Source organism: Rhodamnia argentea, chromosome 1 (genome assembly GCF_020921035.1).
Source record: "Rhodamnia argentea isolate NSW1041297 chromosome 1, ASM2092103v1, whole genome shotgun sequence".
NCBI classification, from domain to species: Eukaryota; Viridiplantae; Streptophyta; class Magnoliopsida; order Myrtales; family Myrtaceae; genus Rhodamnia; species Rhodamnia argentea.
In genome coordinates, this window is record NC_063150.1 from 2,426,255 (window position 1) to 2,448,931 (window position 22,677).

At 42.0% G+C, this 22,677-nt stretch overlaps 4 protein-coding genes across 5 annotated transcripts; all 4 read right to left on the reverse strand.

Annotated features, from left to right (window-relative positions):
* On the reverse strand, positions 1–2,783 carry LOC115743427 (GATA transcription factor 1). Its single transcript, XM_030678193.2, has 2 exons — positions 2,416–2,783; positions 1–1,212 (listed from the first exon to the last, which is right to left on the reverse strand). The coding sequence occupies exons 1-2, from the start codon at positions 2,569–2,571 to the stop codon at positions 595–597; spliced, it is 774 nt and encodes a 257-aa protein (XP_030534053.1). The 5' UTR covers positions 2,572–2,783; the 3' UTR covers positions 1–594.
* A 4,627-nt stretch (positions 2,784–7,410) lies between these two features.
* Positions 7,411–12,408, reverse strand: LOC115743425 (beta-glucuronosyltransferase GlcAT14A). Its single transcript, XM_030678189.2, has 4 exons — positions 11,674–12,408; positions 11,508–11,583; positions 11,263–11,378; positions 7,411–8,484 (listed from the first exon to the last, which is right to left on the reverse strand). Exons 1-4 carry the CDS (start codon positions 12,278–12,280, stop codon positions 7,970–7,972), a joined length of 1,314 nt encoding a protein of 437 aa, XP_030534049.1. The 5' UTR covers positions 12,281–12,408; the 3' UTR covers positions 7,411–7,969.
* A 1,143-nt stretch (positions 12,409–13,551) lies between these two features.
* Positions 13,552–14,676, reverse strand: LOC115743428 (dirigent protein 18). Its single transcript, XM_030678195.2, has one exon. The coding sequence runs from the start codon at positions 14,477–14,479 to the stop codon at positions 13,721–13,723; it is 759 nt and encodes a 252-aa protein (XP_030534055.1). The 5' UTR covers positions 14,480–14,676; the 3' UTR covers positions 13,552–13,720.
* A 677-nt stretch (positions 14,677–15,353) lies between these two features.
* LOC115743426 (probable serine incorporator) lies at positions 15,354–20,417 on the reverse strand. Of its 2 annotated transcripts, none has more exons than XM_030678192.2 (13): positions 20,050–20,417; positions 19,280–19,521; positions 19,079–19,155; positions 18,722–18,881; positions 18,404–18,428; positions 18,028–18,117; positions 17,598–17,763; positions 17,198–17,271; positions 16,825–16,891; positions 16,466–16,537; positions 15,983–16,116; positions 15,772–15,893; positions 15,354–15,541 (listed from the first exon to the last, which is right to left on the reverse strand). In XM_030678192.2, exons 2-12 carry the CDS (start codon positions 19,518–19,520, stop codon positions 15,812–15,814), a joined length of 1,188 nt encoding a protein of 395 aa, XP_030534052.1. In that variant the 5' UTR covers position 19,521; positions 20,050–20,417; the 3' UTR covers positions 15,354–15,541; positions 15,772–15,811. The 2 variants fall into 2 exon arrangements, with proteins under 2 accessions (XP_030534052.1, XP_030534051.1); XM_030678191.2 differs by having other exon boundaries at positions 15,820–15,893; positions 20,050–20,416.
* Positions 20,418–22,677: the final 2,260 nt, after the last annotated feature.

The following is a 22,677-nucleotide window of genomic DNA, read 5'->3' on the forward strand; positions in this document are numbered from 1 at the left end:
TGAAGCAAACAGAAGAGTTTCATGCCAAGAAAATCTGCCAATGCTGCAAGGTAAACAATAATGTCAAACAAAAACAAGACAGCCTAGGAAAATCAGCTGCAATCTCCAATTCAATCAGACTAAATTTATGTTACAAATCATCGTTCGTCGACATCAACCGCTCCCCAACTACCCTTCCACGCCAAGTTGAACTTCAAAGTCATCATAAACCACAGAGAATCAGCTTTCCTCAACCAAGCATCACCAGCACCCTCAATTCTTGCAAGCAATACTCTCCCAAAACTTCCTCATCTGCAATTCAAGCACTTGCAAAAAGAATTTGAAATGAGCAACAAAGAAAATGAGCTCTAACTTCATCCTCCTCTTCTTTTTTTCGTCCTTCCTTGTTCCAAAGCATGGCAAACCAACATTGCCAATGTCAAAATTCCCCAAATGAGATTTCTTTTAGCATGACAAAGAACTTTGAAATCTCCATTAAATTTAAACCAAACCGCTGACTCCTAAATACTAAGACTATGCCTATAAAAGGGAAGAAAGAGACCTAAATGATTGATCATATAAAAGAAGACTAGACTCTACTAATACTACCCTCCCCTACTTTACTCTCATATCCACACCTTTCAACCCCGCACCCATTTGCTTCACCTTCCTCATCTCTATTATCTTCCGGTGCGAGTTCGAGTGCAAATTGCTTGAGAAAGTAGGGCTACTCGCCGGCCTATACTCGGGCACGAGCCGGCCTGACTTGAACCTCACCCCGCAAGCATTGCATAGAGTCTTGGGTCCCTGCGGCCCTGCACGCCATTGCGGTGTCTTCTCCGACCCGCAATGCAAGCACTTCCTCCCGATCTTGACGCCGCCTTGACCCAACTTAGCCTTCTTGCTCGCCTTCTCTTGGTCCCGGCATGACCTCGCGGCAGAAAAAACAGCGAATTCCCCACACCGGCGGCTGCGGGCCCGCTTGCTTCGGGCACGGACTGGCACATGGGGGCCGCCGCAACAACTCACAATGGTCGTGCGGCCGCTCCTGTTGCTAGTGCTGTTTGTGCTGGTCGTTGTGCTGCTGCTGCTGCTGCTGTTTTCGAGCACAGGAATGAGGCCGTCGTCCTTAAAGATGTTCCCCGGTTGGTCAGGGAGAATGTCAACGAATGATTCCAAAGACGGGAACGCGTCCTTGTTCAATATCCATTCCAATTCTTCCTCCCCACATTCCTGCCACACAAAAAGATTGTGAGCGCTTAAGACAAATGATGGCAACCGTGAGATTCCCAAGTTATCCTGCCCATTGTATCAAACTAATAAAACTCTATTTCACAAAGATGATGTGACAATGACTCTGTAACAATTCAAGTGTACACGAACATTTGATGATCGTATCGCATCAATAAGCCCAATAGCTTCAGCAACGAAACCGGCTCGTTCCCGATCGGAGTTTGTTGCGCACCTATAGACCCGTGCACGATACCTACTTCCGACACACCACATCCTCCCCGTACCTAATCCATCCACCTAACCGGGCTCCACATCCCAATCGCCAAATGCAGCCTAAGGAATCGCCAGATTGTTATCACCAATGGGTCCGGATTGGAGCGATGACGAGGCAGTCACGACGTATCCCCAGAGTTTGATTTTTTGATACCCTATGAGACTACTACAATCACCAATGGTGCAATGTCACACCCCATAAGTCAACAAAGTGGGGCTAATGGCGTACCAAACTTTCATGAAAGAGCATCCACTAACGATTCAAATTGGTTTCTTTTTGCTTGTGACAAGCAAGGTGGTGTCTTCCACAATGGACATGTGAACCCTAGAATCCCATGTAAAGATTGGAATATCTAACACCTGTCACCATGAGTGGTTCCAATCTGTCAAATTAAAATGACCCAGTTCATTTTCCATGGCACCTTCCATATATTATTATTATTATTTTTTATATTCTTTTAATGAAATTTATGACTTTGGAGCGTTCGGAACGGAAAGTAGAGGTTTGCTCGGGGGTCCATTTATTAGGTGCAACCCTAAAATCATGACCAACAGCTCAGCACAATAGCAAGAATACAAAAAAGAAAGAGCCCATCATGGTCAACTTCAACGAAATCCCGAAATTGCCCTCGACGAAAAGGCACGACCAGGTTCCTAAGTGAGGGGCAGAAGCGTCCTTTCGAGGGCACTAACGCACGAATCATCTCTCCATCCCCTCATTCTAAAATATCGCACGCCAATCAATCGCCGCCAGGCCGGGGACCCGGCCGAGTCAACACCGAACTGAGTCAGCGCGCGAGCCGGCCGAGTCGGGACCGAGTCCCGCCGAGGGGACCCCAGAAACCACCGGCAAACGCCCGGGCCGGCGTTAAAAATCGGAACTTTACGGCCCTCCCTTTCGAGTAAAGACGTGAGGGGGGCGGGACTTACAGGGACAGAAGGGGTCGAATCGTCGAAACTCGCGGAGTCGGGCAACGAGGCGACGGCGGCCTTGGAGCTGCTCTTGCCGGGGTCGTCTTCCTCGTCGACGACCTCGCCCAAGTCGGTGAAGTCGAGGAGGTCCTCCATGAAACCCAGAGACTCCATAAACGCTTTGAGGTGAGGGGGGAGAGCACAACAAACGCCTCGGTCGAAACGGGTCGCTCCAGAGAGAGAGAGAGGGAGGGAGAAGACGAGAGAGTCCCTTTGTCCTGTAGAGAGAGAAAGGAGAAGAGAGGCTGCTCTTTCTCTCTCTCTCTCTGTCTCTCTCTTCGGGGTATTATTATCGGAAGATGGTCTTCGTGAGAAGCTCTCTGTTTTTTTTTTTTTTGGCCCCCACTCGTTTTGTTTTTGTCCCGGGATGTCGATTTTTAGCCTCATTAATGTTTTTCCTTCTTCCGGTTCACTTTTTTTCAAAGTAACGTAGGCAGGGGAAATTCTAGTATGTGACGTCGGACTATATTATCTCCCGTGCACCCCCACTCATCGTGTCCTCTCCTCTGCACTAATTAGGTTAATAAGGAAAAATATATCACGCGCCCTTTTTTGAGCATGGTCTTGATCTGGTTACCAAAAAAGGTCCAATTCCTAATCCCAGTAAGTCAGCTTCGCCGTAATTGCCAAGTCAGAATTCGGGTTCCGATCCGATGCGATCGGCGGAGATTACAAACGTGCCAAATTGTCGATATTGTTACGATGAATAGAAATTGTTTGCTTAACATATACCGTCTATTGAAAGAGAGGGTATTGGTCCGAATGGAGAGAACCGATCAAATGTATGACGTGGCATGATGAAAGAAAAAGATAAGCCAGGCCGGGATATCGTAACGTATACGGGTTGTACGTCCGGAACAAGAAGGTTTGTCGTACAATTTCGGCGATTCAAAAAATCAAAGAGTATACCCCCTCCCTCTCCTTTAGTGAGAGGGGTATTGGTTCGAATCGAGAATCGATCAAATGTATGACATGGCATGATGAAAGAAAATGAAATTGGACGAGGTTTCCTTTTATGATAATCCAATTTTCATCGGCAAATTAGACGCGTGAAAGTTACTGTAGGGATGTGGGGATGGGCGTGGGAAAATGGGAGCAGAGGATATTTGTGAAGATTGGGTCCCACGAGAGGTGATCGTATGACTCATCGTGGGGTCAGGAGCTGCGCAACAGGTTGCTTTACTGTGGGCATGATTCCCACGTCGGATTTTCTTACCGTTTCTGGCTGGTGGCATGATCGCAATTAAGGAGAGAAGGCGAGGGCAGAGGTGGGAGAGCGGGCGAGCTTCCGGGGGGCGGCGGGGATCGAGGGGAGAGAGAGTTTTGAGGCGGGCCGCTCACGGAACGTCCCGAGCGAGGACCCCCCAAAACGCATGAGACGATCTCGACGGTGCTCGTACCGCGTACGAGAAGAGCACACGTAGCGGAGCCAATGCCGTCCCGCCACGTGGCCGGGGTTTTTGAATTCTTTGGGGGAACGCTTTGACCCACTTTGTACTCCGCACGTGGCGCCGAGGATTTGTGCTTTTATGGAATGCCTCCAAAGTTGAATCACTCAGTTCCTACTTCTTCGACCCAAAAAAAAAAAAAAAATCCTACTTCTAATTGGAAAAAAAAAATCGAGATTACTCTTATCTATCCACCGACCGAATTTGAAAAACAGAATGGCTCGACGTTGTACGCATAGAATTCATCTCCGATCCATTAAGTCTCTCGCTTTGTGGGCTGTGTCGGTAGACCATTCTGCCGTAAAATTTTTCTTAAGAAATTTATGATAATAAACAAAATAAATGACACGCCAGCATTAGTTAGAAAAAAATATATATTTATGCTGTTGAAAATTAAGAATATATTTTATTAAACAGTATTAATGAAAATAGAGCATTCCTTATTGTCAAATCCAGTTAATTATAAGCTTCATGAACACAAATGACACGTGGCTTTTTTCTGCTTTTGCGGGAAAAAAGGAAAGTGAGAAAAAAAAAATATTATGAGACGGTTGATGACATAAAATTGATTAGATACGGTGTTGGGGGTTGGGTGGGGTCCACGGGGCAATTGGGTTGGGGGGAGTTGCATGTGAGAGGGTCCCACACGCACGTTACGCATGTGGTCGGATGCAACGTCTGCCCGGGGTCAGAATCACATTCCTTTGACCTGCTCTTAATTGAGTACGTGCGTGTCACGTGCTGTCCGTCGGGTGGGACCCACCCTCTTTTTTTTTTTTTTTTTAACCCTTAATCCCTCGAGCCTACGTTATTTATGAGACTCGTTGGTCGTTCTGATTTCCTATGCAATCTGGTCCTTCATCGGTGCAATCGAACGCTTTCATCAATAATAACAATGTCATCGCACCCATCTCGGGGGTTGAGGGTGCGAGTGTGACTGATTGCAATTGCCGCGACAATTGTGGGTTCCAGCCCCCCTCCCTCCTCCCCCGACCCTTATGTTAAGGATCGTAAATCTAAGCGACGGTTGGTCACTTAAGACCAACCGATTCGGGTAATTGTCTTCTTAGGCTTATCCGAAACTATAACACCGAGGCGAGAGGTCGCGGTCAATCGAGGCCGCATGCCTTAGATGAGCGTCGGAGACTCGATTAAGGGGTGCTGGATTGTCACCTTTGACAACCACCCGACCCAAATTTTGAGAAAAAAGATTAACTATGCAACTTGTTGTACTCATTTTATTTACACTAACGCCCGCATCTGTGGTTGTTTTACGATAGATTTATTTCTTTCTATACTTCGATAACTAATTTTGGTTTTCTATTTTATTAATAAAACGGTGTCGTGTTTAAAGGAGCATAAAGGTCTTTGGGGACAAGCACGTCCATTAGTTGAGTGGTTGTGGTGGTTATGTTAGCTTTTATATCTAAAGCTGTCGATATCTTTGAGGGAGACTGTACGAGTTATGGTTGAGAAGATTGGATTTAGATCTCAAGTCTATTGAATTCGAAAGTGAGTGTGTTTCTCTCTGCTCTCTTCTGCACTTTCTTGCCTTTTCTCTCTCACCCTCTTTCTCGTGAATCTTTTTATGTGTAGATTCGACACCTGTCGAAGAGTGAGGCATCTCTATTCTAATCGGCCCATCAAATGAGTGAACCGAGTCGGGTTTGGTCGCATCGAGAGCCACCCGATACAAATTGATTCAATCCATATCTGCCATTTTTGTGATGGAGTGTATTTTTTGCGACATACACCCTCCTCCCAACTCGGACTTGACATGTATGTAGCTCAACTCGGGCTCCAATTCTTGGTAATTCTTCTCCTAAAATTATTGCCGGTGAAGAATGGGTGATCCCATGAATCGGCTTGGGGGGTCGGTGAGGGAGCTCCGGTCGGATCGTGTCGTGTCGTAAGTTAGGACCTTGCGTGGCACATGTGAAATGTGAAAACGTGGGCAAACAACACCTGCGTGGACTAGCTTGGGAGTCTGTTTATGGATGGGGTCGGGTTTAGGTTACAAATCTTCATATTAGTTCCCCGTGTTAGAAATTTGATCTAAGTTAGCAAAAAAGACCATGTATAGAAATCTATAGGAAAAGTGACACAAACATCCCTAAACTTTGGCCTAATGTGCAAGGTGATCCCTGAACTTTCAATTTGTTCAATGTGCTCCTTGAACTTTTGGAGCATAATTAACTTAATATCCGAACTATAAGAAAATGTCCAATATCATCTTTGAACTTGAATTAATAGAAGGACTACATTAAACATTTTTCTATAATTCGGGGACTAAGTTGAACTTATTCCAAAAGTTTAGGGACCATATTGATCAAATTAAAAATTCATGGACCACATTGATTATTGGGTTAAAGTTCATGGACCATATTGGTCAAGTGAAAAGTTCACGAATCATATTGCACATCGAATCAAAATTGAAAAATTTTAAAAATAGAAAAATAAAATAAAATCTTAAAATTAGCGAATTAAAAGAAAACAAAAAAAAATGGAAAAGGGGAATGAAGCTTCATTGGTATAGAAGCTTTTGAAAATTGCAAATCAGCTCTAGAAATCATTTGCTACCCGTCGCCATTCCGGCATCGTCGCCATCAGACCCCAAGTCAGCTCGAGCAAGACCTTGCGAACTCGACGTTGAAGCGCGAGCACGAAGTTGATGTGAGGTCTAATAAATTTCAATATTGAAATGGCCCTTTTTTCTGTTTAATCCATGGTTCACTTAAGTTTGGCAAAAGGGATTTGAAAAACCTAATATAAAAGTTAAAAGCTAATTTCCTAAAATTTGAACAAAAAATAAAAAGAAATTTTTTTTAAAACACAGGAAGACGACGCTTCTGCTTGACCGCAAGCCTTAGCCAACAGCATCTCCTCGTGAGACCACAGAGGGTCGTCTTCTTCCACGTCCTCTGCATAGTGTTACTCTCTATCACGTCAATAGGTTGTTCCTCTTTCACGTCAAGTCAATGGCCCCGGTGCTCAAGGGACGACCAATGGCAGCGATGAGCGATGGGGGGATGGCGACGGCGCGCAAGCGACGAGGGACAATGACGGTCCTCGAGGGGCGAGCAACATCGGACAACCGTGACCCATGCCTGGAGCTTCTCAGGCCGTGTTAGAATTGGAATTTCCCGTAGTTGTATTTGGGGCTTGAGCTAATAGTCTAAATGGATTGAACATTGGTCCGGCGGCAAACTCACACTCAGACAGACCCCAATAGAGTGGGGTTTTGATGTTTCAAACTCATCTCTGACCTGTTTTTAAAATTTCTAATGACTCATGTTCAACCCGACTCGACACCGTAACTGAGTTAAAAATTGGGTTTCCGACTCATGTTGCCACCTCTACTGTATCCCTACAAAGATTTCCAAAGTTAAAAGGAGAAGATTTTAGGATTGCCATCACAATCCGCGGAATGAAAGTCAGATGTAATGGTACAGTGTAGATCTTTTCTTCCTTCATATAGCATTTAAAATCAAAGTCCTAAAAGAAAAACAGAATATGACAACAATGTCATCGACATCAGATCAAAGAGAAAAATCCTATCTTTCTAAATCCAGCAAATGAAATACCGGTGATAAGCCAAAAGAGAAACTCACTGCACAACAGGTGGAAAAGAGAGCACATTCTTGCAAGCAACCAATCTTCATCCAATGCTTCACGTTAACTTACAAGGATGTTCCAAATTTTAATCTCTCAAAGCAAGGCGCCTAAGCATTTTAATGGCAAAGCGTGGCTCACCGTGTTCCTCATTCCTTGGACCAGAACATCTGCACAGCAATCCACCTCTAACAGGCTGAACTGGTCAGCCGTGGCAGCAGAACATGTGGAATTTCACACCAAAGAATAAAAACCAATCCTTTGCCCGCTAAATAAGTTTGGCTACAACCACCCTTTCAATTCGTTATGCCTCTGTTGATTGGTGTCATCAATCTTGGTCCAACGTCGATGGCCATGACTGCTAGCTAAAAAGAATCAGCATATCGAGGAATCTCCGTCACAAAAATTTGGCTCCCAAGGTTCTTCCGACAACTTCTACAAGTGGGACTGTGTCAATCGAGCACCACACACTGCTGAGACAGAACAGTACCATTGGACAAGAAGTCGACCAAAAACTTCTCCAGTCTTCTTGCTCCAGGTCCGGGCCTCAATACATCGGCATCTCCCCAAATTGAGCAGGTGTCGTTTCTAGATTCACCCAAACACCACCCACCAGGCACCACTTTGTTGGGATAGCGCCCCAAAATCTCTCGGTCAATCCGGTCAAGGACCGATTCATCCGTTGGGAATGAGGAGGCAAAGGCCGCTCCACTCTTTATCATATTGTCAAAGTCATTCGAATCTAGCTCAGGATATTCCCCCTTGATGGATTTGTTAGAAGTGTATTGTAAGTTAGTATTTGCAACGGTACGATTGAATCGGTGAGAATTGCATAGTATGGTGGGGAAGTAGTTTGATAGGGATGAAGGCGTGTTTGACAAATACATGAGGAGAGTCCTGGGGAGGTTATCAGTTCCTAGGATGCAGTGCTCGATGAAGTTGCGGCTTAAAATTCCAAAGGTTGAACCTGTGAAAGAGAAAAATAGACTGTCGGTTTAATTACGCAATGACAGTTGCAAAAGTAAGTTCCAAAAAATTGCGACAATTTAACCACTCAGCAGCCCAAAAAAAGAAAAAAGAGCAGCAAGATGATGAAAGAACTCATAAACCACTTTAGCTGAAGAAGAAGCCGATTTTAACTCACCAATAGGGATAACTAAACATAATTGAAAGCAAAATGAAGCTTTGAAATTTCACTGGTGTGCTGTAAATGGTTGTTATGAGCTATATGGGCATTCATATTTTTTGTCCAGGTAACATGAGGAAGGTTCAGTCTCATCTGACCGTAATTATCTATTTTATGCAAAAGAGCAGAATTTGCTAGTGATAAGCAGAAATGGTATCCAGTATGATTAAGATGACATGCACATATTTAAGTTCATGCAAATGTGAATTTAAAAATACAAATTAAGTAGGGGAGAGAGATAATTTATTATGTATTGGAGCTGAAGCTCCAAAATCATACATACAAAGGAGATAGCTCCCAGGTACCCAAAGAAGATAATTTTACAGTAAGTGGTGAGATGCATAACGATTCAATTAGGTACATGAGACCGCAAGACCATGAATTTGCTGTACTGAATCGGTTGATAACAGGCAATCTCATCGTCTGTAACAAGTAACAAAAACAAACAAGTACAGCAGCTATAGAGTATGGAAAACAAATGTAAGTCGGCAAATTACTCCTATTGGTCCACATACTTCGCTAGTTTCATGTAACAAATCAGTAAAGTTTTAATTTGTTCCATCAAGTCACTAAACTTTCAGTTCATTTCACTTTATGAGTTCTCTCAATGTTAGTCCAACTTTCTTCATAGGTCAATCAACTTTAGATCACATGATCATTCTCATTATTTATCCGGTGGCTCGTTGATAGGAATGTCAACTATTTCACTTATTAGAAGCATCGTGCCCTACGTGAAAGAAATCACAAAGTTGGATGACTATGACGAAAGTGCAAACTGGAGATAGTTATCCAGTTTACAATTTGTCTTTTCTTAGAACTTTTGGCATCCAAGATGTCAATGTGACCATACTTTTGAAGCCTGAGTAGAGTAAAATTTGGTGGTGAAGTTGTAGAACCCGCCAGTCCACAGGTTAATGAGACAATTATATTTTGTTTAGAATATATATTAATGACATAACTTATCCCAGCCAATATGGTGGAGATGCGCAGAACTATGAGGGAGGAGCTCACTCCCTAGGACTCAGTGCAACAAACATTGAGTTACAAACAATTTAAATAACAAATGGCCACTTGCACTTACAATAACAGCGTGTGCGACCCACCCTGAGATTGACCCAGTGATAAGGGCATTCCCATGCTTTCAGCTAAGAAATCGATGGCTGTGGGTTCGCTATGGGGACCTCATATTCAAGTGAGGGGCCATGGTGATGGATTCTTAATAGCCGGCTAATTACGATCGTGCCCTTACATCATAAAGAAACACAAAAAACAAAAGAAGGTGTGGTTTCAAAGCCATGCCCTCCACAAGCCACTCAAGCTCCATAGAAAACCAAGACCTATCCAAGCGGATACCGGTTTAGCTGTTTAACCACAACTGAACCCTGATTCATTCCAAGTTTTGATCATGATGGGCCAATAAACAAAGCTAGTTCCTGGTTCAACAGGTTGAACTGGCTGTTTTAATCTAGTTTTAAGAAAACTAATGTGACATCTCCACATGATTATGGTCGGATTGGCAACGGTAGCATAATCTTATCAGATGATCTACGCACAAAGATAAAAGTTGAATGGGTTCTAAAGTACATATTATCCCAAAAGACCTTAAGTGAAAGATAAAAGCCATCCACTCTCTTGCACATCTTAGGAACATACAGTGAACACACATTAAGGACAATAAAACATGAAGTGGCAAGGTTATTTCATTAAGGTACAATAAATATGTATTATTGTATCAGCTTCCCAATTCTCTCTCTTGAATAATATGCTAGCTCATGGTGCATTATATATGCCTATTCCATGTTGAATTAAACAGAAAATTCCCATGCAAAAGTAAATAAGATTTTATGTTTAGTGAAAAACAAAATTGTCAAGAACAAATAAGGATGTTTCATGTTTAGCAACTTATATTCAAAGCAGGTATTTTCTAGTCGTCAAATGGGAACTACATAATCAGATGGGCAATTTAGAAGAGTCTGATGCAAACTAGTTCTAATGATTGAAATGCTGGCGCTGTTACAGTTAAAATATCAAGGATAAAAGAAAGAGGAACCTTGGAGAAGGATCACAAAGCATAGGAAATAACTCATGCTATGCAATGCTGTGCAACTTGTGTTTCACTTTTCTTTGATTCAGACTAAAACTACCATTAGTTGTTCTAAATCGCACCTCTCATTGAGAAGAACGTCAGTTGCCATCAGTAGAAAAGGCAATGTCAAAACACATGAAACTCTTGAAAAAAAATCCAATGTAGCCACAGAAGCATGCAGAATGAAAAGGGCACAAACAATAGAACAGCTATCTGGTTGGGTTCTGTGAATGTCATACTAGAAAACAAGACATAGCAACATAACAAAGAGACACAGAAAACACTGTCTACCCAGTTAATGTCTGAAAACGAGTAAGCAACATCAGAACTTGGATTTCTGGAATAATCTACAGGAATTTATGCAAAAAAGAGTCATTTCCACAAGTCTGAAGACAATTCAGGTTTTCGCAACAAAAGATTATCCCTACTTGACAGTTATGGCATTACTTTTTATGAGCAATGGAAGTTCGGACCTGAGAAGAGCTGGTATGCATCAGGCAAATCACGCTTCTGACTGGCGTAGAACATGTCAGTCTTCTCCGAAAGATAAAGACCCGGATCCACAATGATTGGTCTCAACTTCCTGGACCTGAAAACAAAAAACCAGAAAACTTCTAATCACTGGCGAGCTCGAAAGGCTACACATTTTCGCCCAAAAGACAGAATTCAAGCAATAACCAATGTAAGAAAGTGTCCAGAGAGTGAGCTAATATCATACTCTCTCCATCCAATGTAACTGGTGTGGTTCACAAAATTCAGATCCCTCGGTAAGTAGGACAGTATGTGAAGCAGATCTGCAACTCCAACAGCAAATATTCGATAACCAATCAACAAGTACTAAAAATCAAAACCCAACAAAATAAAAACAGGTTAACACTTTGTACCATCTTGAGTAACCAGTGGGTAATCAAGAGCGTTGAGATTAACCAACCAATCCCAATTCGGAGCGAGCCGGAGCAGTATCGAGGCCCCGTGGAGCGTGGCGGAGATCGGGGACGACCCCTTCGGGTAGGCAAAGTCGGCCCTGCCGAGGACGTCGACGTTCTGGGCGGCGCGGAAGATGGGACTGGACTGGACGGTGAGGGCGAGCGCGTCGCGGTCGGCCTGGGGTGCGAAGCGGTCGAGGTGGAGGAGGTAGTGGTTCTTAGGGTGGTAGACGGCGTGGAGCAGGCGGAGGATCCGGCCCGAGTGACCGGCGGATCCGGAGATGAAGTAGGCGATGGAGGGTGGAGGAGAGTCGTCGGAGGAGGGATCGGTGGGGAAGACGGTGCGGTGGGACTGAGTGTTGGGGAAGAGAAACGGGTCGGGTCGGGGAGGGTGGGAGGAAAGTTGGGAGGAGGAGGAGGAGGAGGAGGAGAGAGAGAGGAGGAAGAGGAGAGAGAAGAAGGAGGCGGTGAGGATGATGAAGAGGGTGGTTCTGTTCTGGTGGTCCTTGGCAGTCGCCGCGGCGGCGGTTGCGGCGGTTGTCGGCGACGGTGGTGAGTTTTGCATCGTCAGATCGAAACAACCCGTGATCGTTCGAGTCTTCCGATTTGAAAATGCGTTTTGTGTTCTTACAGTAAGAAAACAGATTTTCTTACAAGACAGCAGTTTGTGTCACTCTCTCTCTGCGGAGAGAGAGACAGACAGATCTCTCTTTTGCTTATATAGGCTCTTAGCTGGTTTTTTTTTTTTTTTTTTGGCACAGTGACAATGGTGGATAAGAGTTTTTATTTTTTCCTTTTTTTACGGGATAATAATCTAAATGGACCATGAACTTTGAATTAATATGCATTATGGTTCATAAACTTTAAATCTGTTTAATATGGTCCTTAAACTTTAGCCTAATGTTCAATATGATCGGTGAACTTTTGGTTTGCTCAATGGAATCCCCAGACTTTTGCTCATTTTCAATATAGTCCGTGAGCTATATAAAAATATTCGATGTAGTCATTTCATTACTTTTGGATCGGGTATTATGATGAACATTTTTATATAGTCCAAGGACTAAATTGAACATTTACTAAAAATTCAGGGATTGTATTGAACAAGTCAAAAGTTAAGGGATGAAAATACATATTGAGCTAAAGTTTAAGGAATATATTGAACATATTAAAAGTTCATGGACTATATTACACATTAAATCGAAGTTCGGGGACTGTGTGTGTCATTTTCCCTTCTTTTATTTGCAATATCGTACTTATTATTATAAAAAAAAAAGGTAGATTCTGACAAAAAAAAAAGTAGCTTAATTTTAGAATATTTCTATTTTCAATACATTAGTTCTTGGTTGTAATCTGTGAGTTAATAGCTAAAGCAAATATAAAAAATATGCCCCCACAAGCGTTCCAAAAAAAATGAAAATTTATCACTCGGAGTAAAAGCGTGAAAATACCCTTCGATCGGGCTATTTTTTGGAACAAGTTATGTACTTCAAATACTTATTTGAAATAAGATCCATTTGAAATCCTTTATTTGGAATTTTTCCTAAAAAATCGGCGCAATCATTTTTGTTCACCAAATTAATAATTCTAAGTTGATAAGAAATGGTCCAAACAGCTTTAAGTGGGTATTACATTAACACGACAATCAAATTAGGAGTGAATAAACAAATAAATTAAGGAAAAAGTGAGAGATGAGAGAGTTTTTTTATTTATTTTTTATCAATAAAGATATAGAGTTAAAAAATAATAAAAAAATAAAGATATGAAGTTAAGCCTGTGGATTTAATTTCAAAAAAATAGCGACCGCCTGAACCGATGAATTTCAAATGGACAGAATTCAGTGGGTCAGCTGAAGACCAATCAATCAAACCAGGACTTTACACTTACTGGGATTAATGGGGAAAAGGAAAAACTGAAGCATACAATTTCAACCATTGCTTTGGGAATTTCAAATCAAGCTCTTTGTCCAAAACAATTCCAGGACCGGTCCAGGTTTTGATGCCGTCTTTCAGTACCTCAAATAGACGGCGATCCTCAACAGCATCTCCGCGCCGTCGATAACGGGTTGGCCCGGCGAGATGAGCGACCTCACTTCCGCGTACCCGCACGCGTTCCTGAACTTCCCGGTCCCTCCTGTCACGGACAATTTCGAGAGGGTGGATCCAATCTTATACACGCCGTAAAAGTTGAGGCTATCCCCATACTCGCCACCCTCGATCATGGCCGTGAAGGCCATCATCTGCGTGGTCCCGTCAGCCGAGCTCGCGACGTACACACCTTGGGCCTTGCCGATGGGCTGCGACCCCAGCTCGGGGCTCAAGGTCAGGATGTCATCAATGACGGTGATCGTGCCGAACCCGAGGCCCAGCCCATCGGGTCCCAACTGGGTCTGGACGCCATTAGGGTTGGGGCCATTGATGGCCGTCCCAGCGAACAGGGTCCCTGCAAGGCCTGTCCCTAGAGGGATCCCATTGACCCCATTGACTGTAGGGATTGCACCATTTGCATTGGGAATGACCACACCCCCTCTTGGAGGAAGGAAGCCCACTGGCTTTGCAAAGGGCACTTGGCCACTGTAGATGTCGCCCAGCAGGCCAGTTATGGGCCTAGCTGTGGGACTGCTCCCCCCAAGAATGTCATGCATGTACAGTTCAAGGGCCGGCTCGATCCCGCCCTGGCCCGCAGGAGCCGCGGTTGCAGGCGAGCGTGTGACTCCGATCAGCACCATCACGAAGAGAATCGAGGGTACTGATGATTTGTGGACCATCTTGTATTTGTTCAAAGTGCTCAGAGCTGTGGTTGTTTTGTGCGTTCAATGATGATCTCCAAACTGAAGGTGTAGGAGATCAGCAGGGACTTTTGGTCTTTTATAAAGGGATGCCTCGAGGAATTGGAGTTGTTTTAGCGGCCAAGAAGTGAAGTGGTTGGGTCCAGTGTTGGCTATAGTGTGGCAGATACTATTTGCAGCATCGCTTAGCTTTATGATACTGAGTTGACCAGCAGGGTGGTTTCCAAAACAGGTCATAGTTGATCAGTCTATGGGCATCTACCTTTGACTTTGACTTCACGAAAAGGAACAACGAAAATTCGAGTGGCTGAAGCAAATACTTCCAAAGAAAAACCATCTAATCCTCAACATTATATACTGAATATCTCATATCAAATGCTGACAGATCTTCCATGGGAGGCAGGTGCAGCTAATCCGAGTGAGCATATTTATCTTTTGAATGGGTAGGCAACCTGTCTTGGTAATAGAAAGCTTTTGCTATGCAGTTTTCAGTCCTCAGATTTACTTTAATCTGCAAAAAAACTGTTTCCATGCCCGGATAGAACGACCCGTTTTCGAACTTTTGTCAGGATAGCAATGCTAATTCTTGTGCTGCTACTTCTTTACTCGCTGCTATCTTCCATAATAGATATCACCAAGTAATTCCAGATCTCATCTTCTAATTAGATTGATCTTTAACCCGTCAAACTAGCATTGTGACTCAGACAATACAGTGCTATTGGTTTCGCAAAACAGTCAGTGTTTCAGAACTGTCGACTCTTTAAGTTCATACCGTGGAAAATATCTCGGTCGTTTAACAAATCCATGGTTCACTGGCTTTTTTATTCCTCATTTTACCTATTGGAACTGTGTCTGCTCTTTAAGTACAATTAATACTCATACAGGATACAGAGAAAGAATAATGCAGCTACGACATCAATCTACATCGCATCCCTATGAGGGCGATTCATGGTGTGGCCACGTTCTGCGTGTGTTCTCGCGATTCCTCCTCGTGGTCCATCACTTTGGCTTGCCTTACAACCGGCGAGATCAGTATCCACACTGCATAGGCAATGTCAAAAATTTCAGAAGAGGAAATCAAGACATGTATAGCAAACTTGCAGTGTCTTTTGTTCAAAAGAAGTTCCTTAAGCTATATCTTACCTTGACATTGATTCATTCTAACTGCTAGATACTAGTGTTTGAGCGAGTCAGAATCGGTTCAAGCTTATGCAGTGTGAATTAATGGAAAGTGACTGGATTGTGTATGGCTTATAATGTGACCAAATGACCTGAAGTTACTAGAGATAGATAAGCAAAGCGTGGTGCCTACTACTCACAATAGATCGTGGCTGCGAGCCATTCATTGACGATTTTCACCCACGTGCTCGCCCAACCCACATCGATGATCCACCTTAATTCAGTTCATAAGTCAACTTCATGAATTGTTTGCATGAATTCAACAAAATTTTCAAGGCAAGTGATTAAGCAAGGCTTTCATACTTCCTGGTGGTATTTTCGAGGTTCCAACAGATGAACAACATCGCGAAGTACATTGCTCCGAGAGAGAATACCAGGTGGAAAAACCCGTACTTGTACGGCACGTCGTCCTCCAATTGAATTTCATCCTTTCGAAACTGGAAAAAAGAAGATGAATTAAGCATTTCTTGTAAGATGAAGGAAAGATGAAAGTGAAAAGTGGAGGGACTTTTCCTTTTTTCTCTGGGGTCCGATTTTCACTTTGCAAATTTATTTGTAATTCCACACCAGAGTTCACTTTAGAACATGAACAACAGTTTCATCTCATCCTACTCAGACTAAAGTTAACAGGAACAACTCCTTATGGAAAAAACAATCAAGGAAGAGCAATGACAGTTATGCATGATTGCCTGAAACAACCCCTTGAAGGATACTAAAAATAGTGATTCGGTCAGGATACGAAGAAGCTTGACAAGTGTTGAGACTGAAAGAGAACAGAAATTTTACCTGAAAGGATTCCGAATCAATGCCAGTAGAAAAAGTCGCCATGACAATCGCACATATTGCAATGAGGAAGCTCTGAAGAAAGAAAGCACCGATGTGAAGAATATGAAGAGAACAAATATAGTATTTTGTCTTCTCTTAGTATGAGAAGCACATAAAGAGAGAATTCATTTATTCTTTTCACAGCATATAATTAAATTTTACATCAGTCTGGATGAAAACCTCAATTGTTAGAAACATCATGGAAAGTGGTACACCAGAATTAGCCCTTTCAGAAATTGTTTGCGTGATAATTTGTCACTTCTGACAGATTACAGGTAACCAACAGAAAATCGAGCAAATTCACATTGTTGAAAACTTACCAGTATAGTAAACCAATCATGATGACTCCCTTGCTTCTGCATATTGCTGTTCTGTATGGCAGGCTCGCTAAACATGAAATTTAGTTATTCTTGCAGGAGGAAAAATTAACTGTTTGCGCATTCAAGAAACAACTGAAAAATCGTAAGACAGTGCCGATTGCGACTTCTGGAAGCATTTATGAGCAAGTGATAGGCGATAGAATATGGTGTTCATGTAAGTTCAATTAAGCAAATAAAAACCAAAACAAGCATGTACTGTTAAATGATGTTGGTTCTTTCCAAGACAAAACGCAGTCATTTGAAACTGGATAAAAGAGAAAGATAATTTGTAGTTGCTGTGTAAAATCCGCAAATTTGGGCAAGATTTTCTCACCTTCTAATGGCAGACCAACAGAGGAACACAATGTACGATCCCATTATTCCTGAAGATAAAAGGCCTCTGTTGACCTGCACTAGCTCATACATGCATTAGCATCTTAGGAACAAGACAGGACGTCTTATTCTGGTAATCTTCAATAACACAAATTAGGGGAATGCTTTGATAGTTTATTCGACTTAATTCACCTGTGAAGATTATAGATATATTGGTTACAGAACACAAAGTATCATCAAGTGTTCTAGCTAGTAAATTTGAAACCTTACTAAAAATCGAAAATGATCTTGGAATAATTAGTAGAATGCTTCTAAACATGTGTTATATATCTAAGCAGCAATTGGGCATTTATATTTGTGAACATACCACGTATTACTTCAATTGATTTTGTGTAACATACCTTGGAGTGCAAGGATATGACCAGCATCACTACAAGCAATATGCCGGTCCATGCGATAAAGAATATGTTGAGGGACTGTCCCGAAGCATAGAATTTGCAAAGCATGATAATCCCTCCTACTGACGCGACATAAAAGATTGTGGACATCACCAATCCAATAGAGCAGCTGCAGTATCCAAGCATCCGTTATACTGGAATTGAAGTAAACGCGAAAGCCCCAGAACTCGAGCCAAATAAATTTAAAAGGACTATTTGCCGAAATTGTAGAACAATGGAGGAAAGCAACTTTCTGACGGAGGCTTAATTAGTCATACGGAAAATGGTTCTTCGTTTATGGCTCTCATTCTCATGAATGCTGTTAAAACTTGGGATATATGGCATGTATGTCTTTTCCGGTAGTAATATGCTTCTACAAGCAGCAAGTGCATACCTTCGCTTACTTTCTCCATCAGGCATCCAATGATTATTCCACCAAGCGATGAACTGGATCACGCTAATGAGCTGAAGCACAAGAAATATTCTACATTTCAAAGGAAGATATCATGAGTGGGACTCCAAAATTGTTTGAGACTCACTAAGACAAAACAGAAAAGCATAGAGATTTTTGGGCATAGTCCCCCATGAAATGTATCATCTCTGTGTAGTTACTTATATTTGATGTTCAGAATCAGAACCAAATTTACATAGAACTCAAAATATAAACTTTTTCTTGCTCCGTGTAGTTGGTTTCCAGTTTCTGTTGCTTTTCAATTTTTACAGATTTTTTTACGTGAATTTATCAATGTAAGAAAGGAGATGAGAATTACCCTGCACCTACTCGAGCAAATTCACCTGCAAAAGCATTATAGAAGGCTGTTATTCAGATAGATGAGGATCTAGTTTCTTTATATGATCAGTAAATATTTCGGGTAATAAAATTGGATTCCTCTTACTGCATTACCATTGCTACATTTCAGTAAAGGAACTGAACATATGAAAGTATAATGGTAAGGCAGGTTGAGGAAAGAGTCTATAAGGAGGAAAAACTAACATGTGTATGAGCATGGCAAGAGAAGAGGAACACTCTGTGCATAAATTCAAGCATAAAATTCACCAAGCCTTTACTTATGTTCAGACTAACTTACCATACAAGTGAATCAGATTTGAGGGGAACAACATGGGAGCTGTCATTGACCCCATCAAAATGAAGAACTTCACAACCCACCATCCCGAATGCCAGATGCTGCGGATGTCGTGGAGCTTTCTTGTATTGAGCGTGGTAAGAAACATCAAAAAGAAAAACATCTGGAGCATATTATGTCAAGGTGTTCATGATGTTAGGTGAAGTTTGTCAACCATTAGCTACACCGCTTGCGAGGTGATAAACTTTGGCAATCTCTATGGCGAAGTTTAGTCTTCTAACAGACAGATGCGAAAGGTAAAGAGAGAGACAAGATTGTCCGCCATGGCAGAGCTCGCTGCAAAAAGTATATTAAGGATACGAAGCATCCCAGACTCACTCGGAGAACTCCCATTGTCTGAAAGCAGGCAATTCCCCCACTTCCACAAGATTTTAAATCTGCAAAATCATATATGTAAACTTGGAAATTATGGAAGATGTCATGTGGAACAAAGAGGGGGAAATTTTCCACAGAGATCCTACTGAGCACCAACACATCGAGGATGAAAGAGCATTGACTCACAGTGAAGCTCTGGAACGATCTTCTGACCGTAGTCACGAACGAACCACGCGACAAGATTTGTTAACAGAAAGATAATGCCATAGTAATACCGTGCGCCTAAGGACTTTTTTCTTTCATTGGAGAATGCCGCGTTCTTGGGTTCCGACGACCTTGGAGGTTCCTTCCTTCGATGATCAATCTCTAAATCAGTGGATGCAGCATCTACAATTGTTGCTTGAGCCGCTTGCACAGGCTCACTCATTCTGTAAAAGAATATGATATGAGGGAGAAGCTAAATGAGAACGTAAACAGAAAAACCAGAAAAAGCCTAAAAAAGTCTTAGCAGAAGAATGGATTAATACACTACAGAACAACAATGTGAGGCTTTATGATGTTTGCTCAGAACGTTTACTGGGTTAGGGTTTTTCTTCTGCCACTGATAAAGCAGAATCTTCTAGAGATCAAATTTGACGACCCAAAAGCTCAGTTCATAGGAACACTGTCAAATCTTCTCCAGAGAAAATGTATCCAGTTGAACATTTCAATCTCCTTCATCCATCAATGCAGTGACAATGTGAACTCACAGAGGAGAAGGAAACAACTTGAGCATAATTTTGCAGAAACTGTGTTCTTGAGTAGAGAGAAATGCAGTTTGACACCTCCATCGCAGAACAGAACAAAGAGCTGCAAGTGCATGCAAATGCAACACTCCATCCACATCTCTCAACTAAATCTACAAAGAGCACACCCAAAATAGAAAAAGGCGTGATGAACGAGTGACTGAACCTAACCTTGTACTCCTCAGCAAAGCAGCGAGGGAAGCTCAAGTACTTTAAGCTCAGTAGCTTCTTATATATTGTAGCAAAAAGCAAGAACCACTAACACAAGCTCTCATGAAGAACAGCAAGAGCCACTTTCTGTTCTGGTGCATAGCTTTAACATAAAACCCAGCAAGAAAAGATGAACTCTGGCACAAAATACAGAAGAAAAGAATTTGGTAAATCATAATCATGCTGCTTTCAAGGGGGTCATAGCCGTTGGACCCATAATCCAAATCGCTAGCTTCCACGGCTAGCTTTTGTAATCTTCTCCTGTCACGTTACCTGTACTCACTACTGGCAACATTCACTTGGGCAAAGGATGTTTTCTTTATCATTTCTCCTTCCATTCTCTTGTGATCTTTGTTTAACTTTTGGACTGAGCAGCTTGCTTGGAGGTTGACCTGTGCGGTTGTCCATTTCCCCCCACAGCATAACAGCTCAGCATTCTCTCTTTTTTCTTTTCTTTTCTTTTCTTTCGTTTTGTTCTGTTCTTTTTTTATGAACTCGGTGTGAGTAATCAAATGGTGGTTTCTTGCAGGTTCCGGGAGAATGGGAGATACAGACAAAAGGACTGTGGCGATTTGTCAAAGGTTTTACTTGAAATTTGCAAAAATGGAAACGTTAATAGAGGAAAGACAGTCGTAATCTTGACAGTTTTCTTTTATAATTGCCATCTGTCTCTCCTTGATGGAATTCAATAACTTGTTGACATGGAATTCCTTGAGGCATCACTATAATGACAAAAAATTGTCCCAAAAGTCCTAAAACCCATTGTGTTTTTGCCGATTCGATCATAAACATTTTAATTGTTCCAATTGAGTCTTAAACATTTTTGCGTTTTGCTAATTGAGTTCTAAACCTTTTTCACATTTTGTCAATTAAGTCCGTTTGATCAATTTTGGCTTGGAATTGTTGATGGATGCCAACTATCTTACTTAGTATGGCCGACGCTGACGTGGACATTTTTCTAATGATATTTTAATATTTTTGCCAAATTTATTTTTATTTATTCTTTTCTTTATTTAAATTTTTTTACAATTGTGGCCGGCGACCATCACCTAATCTAAGCAAGGGCACCATGGCCCTCGGGGACCATCTCGCTCTGACCGGGCGAGAGCGTCGGGCCCTCACTCGGATCTAGGATGGCCGCCGTTCACAATAGTGATTTCCAAAAAAAAAAATTGGCCAGCCCATACTAGGTGGAGTGTCGAGCCCTCGCTCGGGTCTAGGATGGCCGGCGTCCACGTTAGTGATTTCTAGCTAAAAATTGGCCGGATGAACTCAATTGACCAAATTAAAAGATGCAACACTGAATTGACAAAAGTGCGGTAGGTTTCGAACTTTTTGAACAATTTTCACTCGTTACAATAGCAAAGCTTAATTTTTTTTTCCTTGGATATATGTAGATTTTGGGAGTTCATATAATAGTTCATTGAGACGCCCCCCCATATGAAATAGGTCAAATTAAGTTGGTAATTAGGCAGCAGATTACCTTTTCTTGCAGCCAAATCAACCATTTGGGGTGCAAGTTTTTTCTTTTCCAAATCATTGAACTAGAAACGAGTTGTGTGTTTCTCTTCTACTTCACTAACTTGCCGGAATCAAAAACTGATTTCAAATTCAAGAAGAAAGAGGAATGCATTCACATCTAATCTTTGCAATTCAAGCCTTTTGTGTCCTTCAAGCTTCTAAATTTTCTTCATGTGGCCTTTTGCTTGTAATTAAGCCATCAATGACTTCTCTTTTCCGCTCTTGAATGTATTGAAGAGAAAGCAAGTGTTGGGTGTTGAGATTGGAATTTAACAGGAACACTGTAGCCAAAAAGAGCTAGAGCAATCATCATGTTCATGGGCGTTCGATAGAAGAAGAGGGGTTTTGTTGCTAACGAGCGCCGGAGGAGTCGTTGAACATACTTGATAAGATGTATTTCGATTCATTAACACAAGAAAGACGGACATATCAAAAGCTGCAAACTTCCTAATTTGATTTTGCCTAACAAAGCACCCGGGAGCAACCAATGTGACGAGCCATTAGAAGCTTCTTTTGTTAGATGAAAATCTTTGTTATAAAATCTGGTAATTTCTCGATTTCTGCCGTAATTACATGACAACGAGAAACTAACCTGACAGTAAATTCGCGGGCTGCTCTGACATTTGAAGGGTTTTTTTGCTAAGGAGTGTCGTGAGAACACCAATTAAGCAATCGGTAAGAAAAATTTGATAAGGGACTATGAAAACTATATTATCTTTGAATTAAGCGCGCTTAGTCTTAACACCTGTCAGATCAATTGTTGATAGAAACGGTCAGCCAGAATTCCACGAAATGCAAATTAAAAAAAAAAAAAAAAGATTCAATCCCATTCTGGCTTGGCTTTTGTCTTAAGCCTTAACAAAGGAAAAGAGCGCAAAGACAAGCTGAGTGGGTCCCATCACGTTTCTGGAGCATGTGGGACCGGCTTGTTCCGCGCCAAGTTACCGTTGGCTGGAAAGCAATAACGCTTCCTTCCTTTTTTTATTTTTATTGTTTAAATCGAAGTGTCATATCGTATCATGTGTCGGTGTCGGTCTTATTTAAACAATAACGGTTTTTTTTTTAAAT